The sequence below is a fragment of the Suillus plorans genome (genome assembly GCF_016647745.1).
Source record: "Suillus plorans strain S12 chromosome Unknown HD556scaffold_54, whole genome shotgun sequence".
Taxonomy (NCBI): domain Eukaryota; kingdom Fungi; phylum Basidiomycota; class Agaricomycetes; order Boletales; family Suillaceae; genus Suillus; species Suillus plorans.
In genome coordinates this window covers 100,072-114,758 of record NW_024537438.1, presented here as the reverse complement: position 1 = coordinate 114,758, position 14,687 = coordinate 100,072, and the positions used below count along the sequence as shown (strand labels likewise).

At 47.1% G+C, this 14,687-nt stretch overlaps 5 protein-coding genes across 5 annotated transcripts; 2 read left to right on the top strand and 3 right to left on the bottom strand.

The window, feature by feature from the left end:
* Positions 1-1,667: 1,667 nt before the first annotated feature.
* Positions 1,668-2,427, bottom strand: HD556DRAFT_1394565 (uncharacterized protein; the record flags this gene model as incomplete). Its single annotated transcript, XM_041303647.1, is given in 5 exon segments — positions 1,668-1,711; positions 1,719-1,738; positions 1,946-1,976; positions 2,130-2,212; positions 2,261-2,427. Coding segments are annotated over 4 exon segments (301 nt in total), but the record flags the coding sequence as incomplete, so codon positions are not given.
* A 2,392-nt stretch (positions 2,428-4,819) lies between these two features.
* HD556DRAFT_1394556 (uncharacterized protein) lies at positions 4,820-5,228 on the bottom strand (the record flags this gene model as incomplete). Its single annotated transcript, XM_041303646.1, has 1 exon — positions 4,820-5,228. A coding segment is annotated over one exon (349 nt), but the record flags the coding sequence as incomplete, so codon positions are not given.
* Positions 5,229-5,892: 664 nt separating this feature from the next.
* On the bottom strand, positions 5,893-8,254 carry HD556DRAFT_1446522 (FAD/NAD(P)-binding domain-containing protein; the record flags this gene model as incomplete). Its single annotated transcript, XM_041307111.1, has 11 exons — positions 5,893-5,931; positions 5,987-6,182; positions 6,233-6,324; positions 6,378-6,424; positions 6,475-6,781; positions 6,835-6,888; positions 6,940-7,328; positions 7,387-7,430; positions 7,485-7,593; positions 7,645-8,079; positions 8,131-8,254. The coding sequence occupies 11 exons, from the start codon at positions 8,252-8,254 to the stop codon at positions 5,893-5,895; spliced, it is 1,836 nt and encodes a 611-aa protein (XP_041156952.1).
* A 751-nt stretch (positions 8,255-9,005) lies between these two features.
* Positions 9,006-10,495, top strand: HD556DRAFT_752468 (uncharacterized protein). Its single transcript, XM_041311504.1, has 2 exons — positions 9,006-9,441; positions 9,491-10,495. The coding sequence occupies exons 1-2, from the start codon at positions 9,265-9,267 to the stop codon at positions 10,274-10,276; spliced, it is 963 nt and encodes a 320-aa protein (XP_041156951.1). The 5' UTR covers positions 9,006-9,264; the 3' UTR covers positions 10,277-10,495.
* Positions 10,496-12,292: 1,797 nt separating this feature from the next.
* Positions 12,293-13,491, top strand: HD556DRAFT_1394531 (Frag1/DRAM/Sfk1 family-domain-containing protein). Its single transcript, XM_041303645.1, has 2 exons — positions 12,293-13,287; positions 13,352-13,491. Exons 1-2 carry the CDS (start codon positions 12,530-12,532, stop codon positions 13,398-13,400), a joined length of 807 nt encoding a protein of 268 aa, XP_041156950.1. The 5' UTR covers positions 12,293-12,529; the 3' UTR covers positions 13,401-13,491.
* Positions 13,492-14,687: the final 1,196 nt, after the last annotated feature.

Below are 14,687 nucleotides of genomic sequence, written 5' to 3'. Positions count from 1 at the left end.
AGTGATCACTAACAAGATGTGCGAGAGCTCCCTTCCGCATATAGCCGTCCAGCGGTAGCGGATCCTCACATGCCTGATATGGAATACATACGCGCACCGTGGTCCGTGACATATCCGATTTTGCATTGCTTGATTGCGAGCTGTCATGCATTCATGCATCATGCTCTGCATAGCAGTAACCCGAGCATGATGAATTCTAGGAAAGATGGGAGTCAGGGACTTGGCGCGTGAGCGTCGTGACCCATTGTGAAAGCAGAAACACGAACACGACTCACATGGCAGAAAAGAAGGATCTGCCATATAGGTGAATCAGGTTATCAAATCGATTCAATCCAGGGAAACTAGTACTAATATTCACGCAAACGCACAAATATTCAGGCTTCAGGCAGGTGTTGCATTCCGAATCAAACTAGCAAAAGAAACCGCATTTCTCAGCGTCAACATCGATAGGCGTGGCAGAGATTAATGATGCTAAAGCAGCAATGACGGCATGAACAATTGCAGAGGAGAAACACATTGTGAGTTAGGATGTGATATGGGACCCATCTCTCCGTTTTCCTTCACTTCCCCCGAAGCTACACCTTAATAAATGAAACTATTTATTTAGAACCATCAACCGAAAATTACACGAACTCCACCGATGCTTATCCTGACGGTGCGTTGGTCAACTAGACAAATCACTAATAATTCGCACGTTGACAGTGTCAGTGCCAATGCCCATGCTGCAGCGACTTGAAGGCAGAAACATGACTCACCGAACAGAAGAAGAAAAAGTTCTGTTATGCAGGTGAGTCATGTCATCAAATCCAGGTAAACTATTGATACTCACGCATTGGTCCTTGTTGCATACGTGACAATCTGAGTTAGTGTAACAAGATTCAGGACATGCACCGGTGCCAGCCGCGTCAGTGGGCATGGCAGAGATTGATGATGCTAAAGCAATTACGGCGAGGACAGTTGCAAAGGAGAAATGCATTGCTTGTGATGTGGGTGAGATTAGAAAATTCTGAGGAAGATAGTAGGAAGACAGCTGGCTTTTATGTGTTCACTGCTCAATGAAATTCTTGTTGTGCCAGCAGATCTTAGTAGTTGAGGTTGATTAGTAGTCGACTTGGCTGGTACTAAAAGCACTGGTGATCCCTTGACACGTCCCTACACTCCCTTTCTGTCTCCGTAGCACAGCCCAGGCCCCACTTGTAGCCTACGATAAAATGTTTTGATGTTAGAAAGTCATCTATAAAGGGTGCGACCCCTCATCACCACCGCACCTGTGATCGACTCCCACCTAATAATTAGAGTGTAGTCGGTCCAGGTGTGCGCATGTAGTTAGAGGGTGATTTAATGATCTACGAGCGAAAAACTCAATCAAAGTCGGTGATTACGGTATGGAAGAAGAGGACACTTTCAGTCGGCAGCTCAAGAGCATTTGTGACAGCCTTTGAGTATCAAATTCAGCTCAATGATATATAGAATTTGTATAGAATGCTTACAATTCTCGGTTCAGCATTCCTTCGGCTTGTCTCAGTCCGGATTCCGGAACGACGGGAAAATCCCGGAGCTCCGAAAAAGAGACTGCAAGCGCCATCGTGCCCGCACCAGTCAGACTCACTCTCTACATGATGTTAGCTTAACCCTTTTAAAATTCTGTCCCATTCCTTATCATTGAACGTGTACTTGGCTTGCCGAAACAATCGTCTTATTTTGCCAGGGACAACCTTTCAACAACACTCGACAATATCTAGGCAGGCATGCAATATATGAGCGAAAAACCTGCTTCAAGCCGTGTTTTCCAATCACATCGTGAGTATCACGAATCTTGAATCAACTATTGGAGTAGGGGGCTGTACGGTATACAGGACCTAGGTGTGTTTTTAACTTTTTATCAGGTCCATCACGCGCATACATACTTAGATTTGATCTTCGAGCCCGTCTGTGTCACACCAACAGTGTGAGGCTGCGCTGTAGACTGATCTGCCCTCTTGATTGTATTCATGTGTCCTCGCACGTCTCATCTTTGTCTAACATTCACTGTATTTCACGAAATTTTCGCACTAACTCTAATATGCAAAGAGCTGTATCTAAGTGGACATCTAATTTCCTGATGCGCGTTGATCAACTCTTCAAATCACTAGTAACTCGCATGTCAGTGTCAACAGCCATACTGCACCAATGTGAAAGCAGAAACTTGACTCACTGTGCAGACGAAAAAGGTCTGCCATGCAGGTGAGTCGTGTTATCAAGTCCAGAAAAATGCCGATACTCGCGCATTGATTAAAAGTGCATTGATCGCTGTTGCATTGTGAGTCCGAAATGCAAGCCCTGGCACAATGATCGGTGCTATCCGTGTCACTGGTAAGAGGCATGGCAGAGATTGATGATGCTAAAGTAGTCATGACGGCGAGGACAATTGCAGAGGAGAAACGCATTGTTTGTGAATCGTGCGATATGGGATCAGGTAATGCTGAAGACGATCGTCGGAAGACGGCTGGCTTTTATATTTTTCTTTTGCATTCGTGTTGCGTGGATGTGCCAGGCATATCTGCAATGTCAGCAAAGTACTGGAGGTGATCTCCGTATGCAACCAGCGTGTGAGTTGAAGATTCTCATTACATGGCCATCTCATATCTGACGCCACATGCCAGGATCAGTGAAATGTAGAATGAAGATAATCATCCCTTCAGAGTGAACCCTGGGTACTTGTCCCTGACTTCTACTGTTCGCTGGAGATCTGCCAGCTGTGCACAATTACGACTCATATCCTTTCGACTGTCGACGTGTACAGCCAGTGAGATAGATGCCGTGTGCAAGCCTCATCAAAATGGCCTTGTATCAGTCGCCTGAATGAAAACGTGTTAGATTGGTACAGCCTGGAGAGCTATTGCTTTGCATGGTTAGTCTTCTCTCATTTGTGTTCCATGGTAGTCATAACGTCGGTATCCGTGATTCTGACCCGCAATATGGTTATATCATGTGTAACAGCGATACCCCTTTTGTCATTCTACACCGAGCTCTCTTGCCAAGATCTGGAGACCCTGTATCGTGGCATTCATCCAAAGATATATAGACAGACAGAGGAAGGTAGTGTTGACTGAAGAAACACGAGAATACAAATGCACCAGAGGCAAACCAAAGTTCCGTATGTCCAGAGGATCGATGTGTCTGATTATGTTCTCCCTCTGAGTCAAGGCCAAAGAGCTCTCGCGGTCTTCGCGACGGGTTCATTTCCTGCACTGCAACGTGCGTGAGAAAGATCGACGAAACAGCGTACCCAGTTTCTTTCTCATCGCATCGAAGTTTGAAACAGAACGTATTCGAGAGAAAAAGTTACCATGGCAGTCAATCCTGAGTCAGTCCAACCCCGTTCAGATACTACTTATCTTATTGGAGCTTCCACCGTTGACAACTTGAAAGGTTCCACCGAGGAGCAGCATGGCATCGTCTCATTCAATACAGAATCAACCGATATTGAAGAATCAAGGTGCATAAAGTCTCGGTAGAGTCAGGGTTCAAAACAATTGGAACAAGGTTTGAAACCGCCAATTATGAACAATAAGACTAGCGTGCACAGCCACTACATCAAAACTGCTTACTTTACCGGTTCTCAAAATCCTTTAAAAGAGAGGGGGCTATCAGCGTAACCTACAAAATCACTGCTGTTGTGACAAATCAAAAGTCGCAAGCGAGCTGTGGTAAGTACTATGCGTTTTTCACGTACCCAGCATCTGACTTGACCCTAGACTTTCCACTTTCACAGTGAATCTGCGCTCGTCGATGCGGCCTACCTGGACGCCGCAAAATCAAGAACGGATTTAAAGATGCATACGGTGTGACTGGAAAAATCGCTTGGAGCAATTTTTCCTCTCTCACAGTGTTCATCTAGAGCGTTGTCGAGAAACAACTCGAAAGTACTGGTAGAAAGTAGGAGGGAGCTTTAGGTGTGTCTTCCACTTTGACGTTCACAATTATCAGTAAAGCTCGCCGCGCCGTGCTCTGAGTCAACGTTACAATATGCGGAACATTTACTGGCGCCAGCCGCGTCAGCGGGCATGGCAGAGATTGATGATGCTGAAGTAGCAATGACGGCGAGGACAGTTGCAAAGGAGAAACGCATTGCTTGTGATGTGGGTGGGATTTAGAAAATTCTGAGGAAGATGGTAGGAAGACGCCTGGATTTTATGGGCTCGATGTTGTTCTTTGAAATTCTTATTGTGCCAGCAGATCTTACCAGTGAAGGTTCATTAGCAGTCGACTCGGCCGGTACTTACTAAAAGCACTGGTGATTCCTTGACACGTCCCAGGTTACATTCCCTTTCTGTCTCTATAACATAGCCCACTTGTAGCCTACGAGAAAATGTTTTGATGTTAGAAAGCGAGTCTCATACAAAGGGTGCGACTCGGACTTGAAGGTCACCACCGCACCTATGACTCCCACCTAGGCCCTATGATTAGGTATGCCTATAGACCGGGCGTGCGCCTGTGGTCACTAGTTAGGGTGATTGAGTGATTTACGAGCGAAAAACTCAATCAAAGTCGGTGATGGTATGGAAGAAGAGGACACATTCAGTCGGCAGCTCGGTACCATGACATTCTATATATGGAGGTTAATGCTCACACATATCAATTTGAGTATCAAACTCTGCTCAATGCTTACCATTCTCGAACGAAACGGTTCAGCATTCCTTCGGCTTGCATGTCCGGACTCCGGAACGACAGGAAAATCCCGGAGCTCCGAAAAAGAGACTGCAAGCGACACCAGATCAGACTCACTCAGAGTCTACATGAATCTTTTTAGAATGTTGTCCCATTCTTTATCATTGAACGTGTACTTGGCTTGCCGAAACAATTATCTTATTTTGTCAGGGAATCGACTTTCAACTTTTCAACAACACTCGACAATATCTAGGGTCGACCAACTCGCAGTGCAAATCACTAGTAACTCGCGCGTCAGTATCAACAGCCATACTGCACCGATGTGAAAGCAGAAAGTTGGCTCACTGTGCAGACGAAAAAGGTCTGCCATGCAGGTGAGTCGTGTTATCAAGTCCAGAAAAATGCTGATACTTACGCAGTCATTAAAAGTGCATTGATTGCTGTTGCATTGTGAGTCCCAAAAGCAAGCCTTGGCACAATGATCGGCGCTATCCGTGTCACTGGTAAGAGGCATGGCAGAGATTGATGATGCTAAAGTAGTCATGACGGCGAGGACAATTGCAGAGGAGAAACGCATTGTTTGTGAATCGTGCGATATGGGATCAGGTAATGCTGAAGACGATCGTCGGAAGACGGCTGGCTTTTATATTTTTCTTTTGCATTCGTGTTGCGTGGATGTGCCTTCAAATGAAGGCATACCTATAACGCCAGCATATTGCCAGCAAGTCTATCGGCAGGTGAGGAGCTCCTGAACATTCGCGTTTTCACCCGGCTGTTGACTTGGTACCAAAAGTACCGTGACTGGAGAGATCTGCGGCAACCATATGGGTTGAAGATCCTCCTTGCATGGTCATGGCCATCTCATATCTGACGTCACATGCCGGAATCCGTGAAATTCTGATATGCAGAATAAAGATAACCGTTCCTTACACAGAGTGAACCCTAAATACTCGTCCCTGACTTCGAATATTTCTACTTTTCGCTGGAGACCCGCCAGTTGTGGACAATCATGACTCAGATTCCTTTCGACTGTCGACGTGTACAGCCAGTGAGATTGCGCAAGCCTCATCAAAATGACCTTGTATCAGTCGCCGGAATGAGAACAACGTGTTAGATTGGTACAGACAGAGCTATTGCTTTGCGTGGTTAGTCTTCTCTCATTTATATTACATGGTAGTCATAACGTCGGTATCTGTGATTCTGACCTGCAATACAGTTATATCATGCGCAACAGCCCTCTTGTCATGCTACACCGAGCTCTCTTGCCAAGATCTGGAGACCCTGTATCGTGGCATTCATCAAGAGATATACAGACAGACAGAGGAAGGTAGCCCACCAGGTGTTTACTGAAGAAACGCGAGAATAAAAATGCACCAGAGGCAAACCAAAGTCCCGGATGTCCAGAGGGACGATATGTCTGATTAAGTTCTCCCTCTGAGTCAAGGCCCATTACCTCCTGCGGAAGAAGTCGATCGGTGATCTCATTGCCAAGAAGAGTTCTCGCAGTCTTCATGATGGGTTCATTTCCTGTACTGCAACGTGCGTGAGAAAGATTGACGAGAAACTACCAGTCAGACCTTACGCTAGGACGATAACATCTGCTGAAAGCTTGGAGCCGTCTTTAAACATGATTCCATCTTTATCGAAGTGACTGATTTCCTGGCCTTGCTTGATCTGGGCGTATCGCAACAATTAGACAGCCCTCGGAAAATGAATACAAGTCCTACCTTGACTTTGCCTTCGATGATTAGCTTGCCACAGCCAATGTCAATCACTGTAGGGTGTTTAAGATGACACTCGTCTGAAGAACAAATCCAAACGCACTGGTTCCTGACGCCTGGCGGGTGAACAGAAATCCGTCCAGCCCAACCTCGCCACTGCCGGGCGAAAGTTCCCAAGTTAAGTTGAATCCAGCCTTGCGCAAACCGTCGTGGAATTCCTTATCGAGCATCTTCATGTGTTGTGTCCAACCTGCGATGTGCAGTTGCAGGAGCAAGGCCAGAGGCATTGAATTATTGTGGAAATCCACTTCCTCAATAGGGGCACTGTCAGGTAAAGGCAGCTTGAAGTGGGTTTTCTCTGCGGTAGTTGAAGTTATAACGCATGTAGCGCTTCTTTGGACCATTGTTACCTTTCCTTTCTTATGAAATAACGACTTTGATATAGTTCAATCCATAGGCGCACCTCAGTAGCGCCATGCGCCACAAAATCTTGACATATATCTGCACCAGCATTACCCTGACGCTCTCGTGAGTGTGCACGCAAATACGAAATGGAGACACGACTTACTGCACCCACAACGACAACGCGTTTGCCTCTGAATTGCTCTGCGTCTTTATGAAAGTCGGAATGATACAAGGCTCCTTGAAATTCATCCATTCCATTCCAAGTAGGAGTGTAAGGACTTCCGCTTCCGGTAGCAAGTACCAGGTACTTCGGGTTAACGATTACTTTCCGGTCTCCACGTTGGACTTCCACGGTCCATCTTGCGGACGATGAATTGTACACTGGAGTTGAGACTAGGCTAGTCGAGTGCCAGATACACAATTCCTGATTCATAGCATACGAATCTATGAAATTAGCAAGTTTCCCCTTAGGAATGTAGTTCGGGAAGTTTGTCCTAGCATCACTGAGATAGATGATATCGTTGAACAGCGGAAGATACATACGGATAGGGACTGTAAAGCACTATGTATAGATTAACCCAAAGCCTCTTAGAGGGGTGATACGACGTACTGGAGCTTTGATATGTAGGAGTATGCAGCTTAAGGGTCGGGTACCTGTAGTTCGCACCTATATCAAAAACAACATACTAACACTGTGTTTACACATACCGTTGTCGCCAGGAGTCTCCGACGCGCGCATTTTTGTCGATCACAAGCGCACGGATGCCCAACCTACGCAACCTCGCTGCAGACGTAAGGCCAGATTGCCCACCACCAACTTTTTGTGCTTGTCAAGTTATCATTATTAACTGGAGAAACTGTACTGCACCAATCAAAACAGTGGGGTCCGCCTCTATAGCACGGAATTTTGTATCAACATCCTCTTCCCAGGTAATTTCTCGACCCTCATACAGTCCATGTTGATCTGCAAAAGACTCCTCGTGCCCAACGAGGTCCTGCATGTTTGTGAAAAGAGTTAAAGCCTTCCACTTCCCATTTGCATCTTGCGTCAGACGGAAGAAACCTCGTCCGAGTGCAGCCGGTTTCGCAATGGTAAATGTGAAAGCACCTTGCACTCCTTCAATGTCTTGTGGACCTGGCAGTGTGAATGGTGAAGGCGCATTGGCGGTGTGATCGTCTATCTTGAAGTCACGAAGACCAGAATGCTCAAGTCGCGGCTTTCCATCAATCACCTCCGAGAGGAATCCGTGTATTTTTTCCGAACCTGATAGCGTCCTAAAATCCCAAGAGAGACATAGAAGATCTGAGAGAGAACACTTGTGAGTGCGTTTCGGTTCCTTAGACAAGCACCGACCTCTGAACCACCCGTCCGAAAGGAAATGGCTTACGAATGACTTAGAATCTCCGGTAGATGATGCAACCTCTAGGCTTCTGAGCCAGTCAGCGGAGATTGCATAAAGGTCTTCTGAAGAAGTCATGTCGGTACAGCAGGAGATAGCGAGTGTGAATATAAGGCAGGCGTGGAAATATAGATGAAACCGATGTCCTTAAAGCTGGGAATGACTAGAGAACTCTCAGCTAACGCTGCCCTATGGTACATGAGCAATAGAAGGCTACGGTGTGAGCAACTTATCAGCTATCAGATGGTCCGCAGTACTCACTTGACTAGTGCTTTCCCACCAATCGGTAACTCAACTATGGAGCTTTATTTAGTTGGTTCAGTTGCTGTTGTGAGGTGTAAAGAATTCCAGAATCCGGTATCGTCGAAGGATGATTGAAAGTCGTAATAAAGAAAGACTGTCTCGTGAGATAACAGAATGGACGAGACTCCGGTAATACGGTATATCCTCAACGAATAATGCGTGGCACATTCGGGGACAGAGATTATCCCAGGTAAGGGTGGGTACTAGTAAATGATGGGGTTACCTGTAAGCGTGATGCGATCGATTAGGCCCTTCCGGTGGAAACGGTCAGAACTGTTTGCGCCCATTAGCACACAAAAACATTATTCGAGTTGGAGAACATCGTTGCTGCATCGGGAGCTTGGCGCATGTAACATCCAACTCGAAGACGGTGTCCACCTGATTGCATTGACCTACTGTAACTTTGAATTGCCTGGATTGAGTGACTTGTAACGATGTGAGGCTTAGTAGTAGACTAGTAGTGCAAATGGCAGAATCACGTGCTGTTCTCATCGTATTATTATGTAATTTCTGCTTGTCGGTACCTCGTCTCTCGTGACACTGCTCTGCATGCCTATCTGGACAATCTTCTCTCAGTATGAGAAACAGTATGCCCATCCAATGCAGATGAATGTATTCCGGGTCATGAAAACTGCCTACCACATGTTGTACCCATCAAACGAGCCCTCTACGATCGACGAGATATCATCACAAACCCTTATACATTCTCCGAAAAAAATCCAGGACCCCCAGACTTATCAAGCCTTGTCATCCATGTTAATCGCTTTTCTGTCCTGTTCCGAGACATGCAGATCCGAGACCATTGGCGTAATGTCTGCATTCCCGTCCCTAGTGAGCTCACGCCGGTCATTATGGACATCTATGAGTTTGCCCTCGCGAGGTCCGATGTGTGTTCTCACCAGTGGGATACAATGACGGAGAGTTACTTTGCACGTAGGATATGGAGACAATTACAGGTGGAGGTAAGCACTGATTTGTTCTTACTATCATAATGCGAATTGACTGTGGTAGAGATACCATCAACGTGTTTCACAGCGACAGGTTCCTGGTGGCACAGACACCAGATTACCACCAGCCTTCTGGAAGTGCTCTATATGTGCCTCTGATCTTATCCACTGCAACAGCTGCCAGGTTGCATCGTGCGAGTCGCATGATTGCCGCGGATCTTTCGAACCCCCGCTCGCGCAGTGCATCACGCATCCAAACAAAGTGCTATGTCTCCCATGCCTCGAGCATCAGGATTCTCAGCGGCTGGAACAGTGTCCAGAGTGCAACTCATGGTGCTGCGCCAAGGATCAGCTATCATGTACTGGTCGTCCCGTTGGCATCGAGTCCAAGTCTTTCTTACGGGGACGCCAGCCCAGTTCGCGTCTCATGATGGCATACTACTCTCACGAACGCGTTCACCCTCCCAAACCTAAGCCCTGCCAGGAATGTAAACTACCCGGCTGGAGGACTTGCGCCAACACTACATGTTGGTCTAATCAGATCTGCCCGGAATGCGCGAGCTGTGGCGTGATGTGTTTGTGCGAAAGAGTGTGGGCTTGCGACCTCTGTGCAGAACGGGTACATGGAATCTTCGTTCGATGTCCGCGTTGCAACCGGCCGTTCTGCATCACTTGCTCCTCCATCAACCAATGCAAGGAGTGTCGTCGCGTGAGCCTGTGTTACGACTGCGCTGAAGAAGCGCCAGATGCAGACGATGCATTGGCGGCTGAAGTTGCCTCGCCATGCGAGAGTTGCGTGGGAGGTGTGCGAATGCGTAGGATTTATTCATGGGAGTCACATCGGAGGTAAAATAACTCAGTCTCAGACCGAGGGGACCATGCTCGCAAGCCGAAGCGGTCCGAGCCAGAGGTCAGGATGGCGACTTGCTAAGCACTTCCTGTGAATAGAAGCCTTGGTTTCATTCAGCCTGGGTTCCGACTGTTTGTTTCCCATATCACATAGTGACGTATATCACAGATCAAACAGCGTACCCAGTTCCTTTCTCATCGTGTCGAAGTTTGATACTGAACGTATTCGAGAAAAACAGTGTACCATGACACGGTCCTCGTAGTATTTTAACATAAGTGTAGAACAGGTCCATCATCAAATTTAGCACTAACCACCCAGAACGGTGTATACAATACGATAACCCCTGCACCATTCATTTGCTTCGCCTTCGAGAAAGGTGGCACTGACCACGACTGCGTAGCCACTCGTCTAGAAGAAATAGCATTGTAAGCGAATTAATCAGACTACCGCGTAATATGATAGATCGTTTCGACGAGGAAGACAGTCATTGAAATAGAACATAGGGGACCTGATATGACTTGCAGGAGTGTGGATCTTGATGATATCGCACGTCTTTGTGAGCCATATGCTCAACTCCGTGACTCGTTTGGAGGAGGAGGTCCCAGTGGCTAGCAGTAGGCGTAGTTGATACTCAGTCGCCATTTAGAACACTGCAGCAGCAGCGCAGCATTTTTACGATACCCGTGTGATCGGAAAGAGGTGTTCAGCGTTCAAACGTTCAATTATAGGCGGGAGTGAACGTGATCGAGTAGGGGATCGAGAAGACATGTTCATCCTGATATCAAATGGGATAAAGGAGTGCGAGTTTCGCCTGTATGACATGTCAGTGTGAAGCATGGCACGAAGGCGGGACTTTCCCACCTATTAGAACTTCTTCTCTAATGGGCCTCTGCCCTAGCTATATGTAAACAAGTCCGTCGCGAGACTCTGAGAGCCAGTCGCAAGAGACGCCGTGGTGGATAATATTGCACTATGAAAGTCAGATAAATGAGAAAGGACTACGTACTGATGTAGTAGCCAGCGCCACATGTGTAGTGACGACTAGCTTGAAGGTGTGACGCGGATGCTTCGATACACCAGTCCGACCCCGTTCAGATACTACTTATTGGAACTTCCACCGTCGACAACTTGAAAGGTTCCGCCGAGGAGCAGCATGGCATCGTCTCATTCAATACAGAATCAACCGATATTGAAGGAATCAAGATGCATAAAGTTTCGGTAGAGTCAGGGTTCAAAATAATTGGAACAAAGTTTGAAACCGCCAATTAGCCTATGAACAATAAGAATAGCGTGCACAGCCACTACATCAAAACTGCTTACTTTACCGGTTCTCAAAATCCTTTAAAAGAGAGGGGGCTATCAGCGTAACCCACAAAATCACTGCTGTTGTGACAAATCAAAAGTCGCAAGCGAGCTGTGGTAAGTACTATGCGTTTTTCACGTACCCAGCATCTGACTTGACCCTAGACTTTCCACTTTCACAGTGATTCTGCGCTCATCGTGTGCATGCGGCCTATCTGGACGCCGCAAAATCAAGAACGGATTTAAAGATGCGTACGGTGTGACTGGAAAAATCGCTTGGAGCAATTTTTCCTCTCTCACAGTGTTCATCTAGAGCGTTGTCGAGAAACAACTCGAAAGTACTGGTAGAAAGTAGGAGGGAGCTTTAAGTGTGTCTTGCACTTTGACGTTCACGATTATCAGTAAAGCTCGCCGCGCGAGCGCTGGAAACTGTACCACGTGTTCAAGTTGGGCTTACTACGGCTCAAGAGCTCTCTGGCTAGTTACCGAGATAGGCTCTGTTTTCGACTCCGAGCTCGAGTTATGTCGTTGGTTGGCTGCTGAATGAGGTAGAGTTAAAGCCCGATTTTGACACGACGACCTTATTTTTCTTGTGCAGGTTTTGGGCAGAACAGGTGTAGTGGGAGTGACTTAGATTAAGGGGTAGAGGTGGCAGGGGGCCTGACAAAGCCCGGGGTCGCGATCGTACATAGAGATGGTTGAGACAACTCAGTGAGAGACGACGTCATGTAGTGCAGCGCATCACATTAACTTCTGAGGGAAGCTTATACACGTGTTTTGGCGAACGATGGAGTCTTGTAGTGCGTAATGCATGACAATCCCACGCTGCGTCTCACTCCACAGGATCTGGCATGGCCCTATACTATTTAGCCTGAGCTTGGCTCCAAACTCCTCGCCTCAGCTCCAAACTTCCCTGCGATAGTCTTTCCATCAGTCACAATACCAAGTACGATGACCGGTTTACACCTTTCGACGCAAAGTCATCGGCTGCTTATTTGTGTGCCACTAATCACTGGCTTATTCTGGTTTGCAACACTGCTCGCCATGCTTCTTACCTGGCTTATCTCTGGACGTCCCAAGTACGTCTCTCAAGAGGGAAACGTTGCATACATATCAGACGTTGCCGCATCATTCCTCAAACCACTATTCATTGTTGGATGTTGCATCACCGGAGTGGGCTTCATGCTCTCTCTCGTGCTAGAACGTCTTCTACGGCACAGAGGCAGGCTCCCTCCCTCCATGCGCAAAAAAGAGCGCGTGTTTGAGATTCTTGCCATCGTAGGATCCATCATCGGAATGTTGGGCCTCGTTTTCCTATCTGGCTTCGATACAAAACGCTACCACACCGCGCACTACGTATGCCTGTTCTTCTTCGCCCTTGGTGTCATTCTCTCCGTAATCTTCACTGTGTTTGAGTATCGCTGGTTAGTTCAAAATCATCCTGACATTATAAAGCTTCGGTATGCGTACTTGGTGAAGGCCGTCATTGGAAGCGTACTTATTGTTTTAGCTATTGCCTTTGGTATTGCGCTATTTTACGCTTCGGAAGTCGGAGCAATTTTAGAGTGGATCATTGGATTCGGGTTTACTTTTTACCTACTCACATTCGCATACGACCTAAGGGCTGCAAGAATCGCGGAGGAGAAGGAGGGAGAGGACATGGCGGAGAAGGGCCAGGCCTCCCTGATCGCGGATCATAGGGAACCTCTCTAGTGAGATGGTGTTCAGAACTGTTTGGTTGATATGTAGAAGGATGCGAGTTGCTGCTCTTACAAGCTCCCGAATTAGACCTTGGAAGAATACTGCGTACCCGCCCCGATGACGGTATCTTAATGAGTGAAGGTGAGCTGGGGCGCTTGCCTACCAAACGCGACATCGTTGATCATTTGCAGTGTGTCCCGTTGAAGAAATTCAGAACAGGCACCTATGACATCATACTCCTTGCAATATCTCATCTTCGATCGAACCCGCCATGGAAAGGGGCATCGTGTCTTTCCGCAGCACCACTTTACCGTCAGCCACGGAATCATAAGCAGGGATTTACGCCACCATTGATGTCGAATGGACTGCGCGACAGTTCCAAGCATATATTTAGAATTTGGCGCTCGTGCGCAGTTATCCAATATTCAATAGTCAATGCCTGTCCGATCGGGATGAGCTGTCTCTATTGTGTTTTGTTCATTGGACCATCGCCGAAAAGTACTAGCTGGAATGATGTTTAAACATTACGCGAAGTGATGTCATAAAGATGACATAGATGAGCTCGCGAAACAGGTCACTTATGATGCACAGACTCACCGCAATCATACTCCTTCCTCGTCGATACGATAACCGCCTAGAAAAGAGTCAGATGAGTACTATTTTGCAAGGTAGTCGAAGCAGGTGACCTGTTCCTGGAAATATTCTCGGCAGATGACCAGCGCCTGACACTGATAGTGGCTTCTTGTCTGAAGCATGTTACCTAGAAGGGCTCATATCAGCGATCAAGCCTATCTGATAGAGCGCCATCACCAGACACCGAACAGTCGTCATCGAGGCTAGAAGCGAACCAGCTGATTTGCCACTAACAACCGATGATCGAGTCAGGTGGTCGCGATAGCCTTAGTGGGCTCAAGGCGTCGTTGCCTAGTAAATAAGCTATAAGTAGTTGACTGGACTGCCGACACTATCATCTCTCCCGACTTCTTCATCTCCACTGCGACATCAAGCTGCTTGTGCTAGTCGGGCCAGTTACGACTGGACAATTCTGATAACGAAATTCAACGTCCTAGTTACGATACTCCACCGAATCCGCTAGATCGACAGAGCCTGGAGTTCACTGGACCAATCCTAAGGCGTGTGAGGGTAGTATGCGTCGAGTGAGTTTACTGGAAGTTTTAGTTTGATTTCCAATTCCCCAGAGTCTTTGGGGTCGCGTTGTTGCCAAGCTGAACAAAACAAGGTTACATATGTGAAACTAATTACTAATAACACTAGTGCTACTTGCGGTCCGTTCGCCGCCATCAAATAAGTATATCTTCCCCGCATCCATGTCTGCATATGGTTCTACTCTTTCGATTGGACAGTTCTACATTCTCAGCGCCTCTCATCGGATTCTAATGCGATGTCT

Excerpts from the sequence above, each read along its gene's own strand:
- HD556DRAFT_1394531 (XM_041303645.1), top strand. The coding sequence starts at position 12,530 with ATGACCGGTTTACACCTTTCGACGCAAAGTCATCGGCTGCTTATTTGT. Across the intron at positions 13,288-13,351 it reads GCGGATCATAGGGAACCTCT|AAGCTCCCGAATTAGACCTT; the intron begins CTAGTGAGATGG and ends TGCTGCTCTTAC.
- HD556DRAFT_752468 (XM_041311504.1), top strand. The coding sequence starts at position 9,265 with ATGCAGATCCGAGACCATTGGCGTAATGTCTGCATTCCCGTCCCTAGT. Across the intron at positions 9,442-9,490 it reads GGAGACAATTACAGGTGGAG|AGATACCATCAACGTGTTTC; the intron begins GTAAGCACTGAT and ends TGACTGTGGTAG.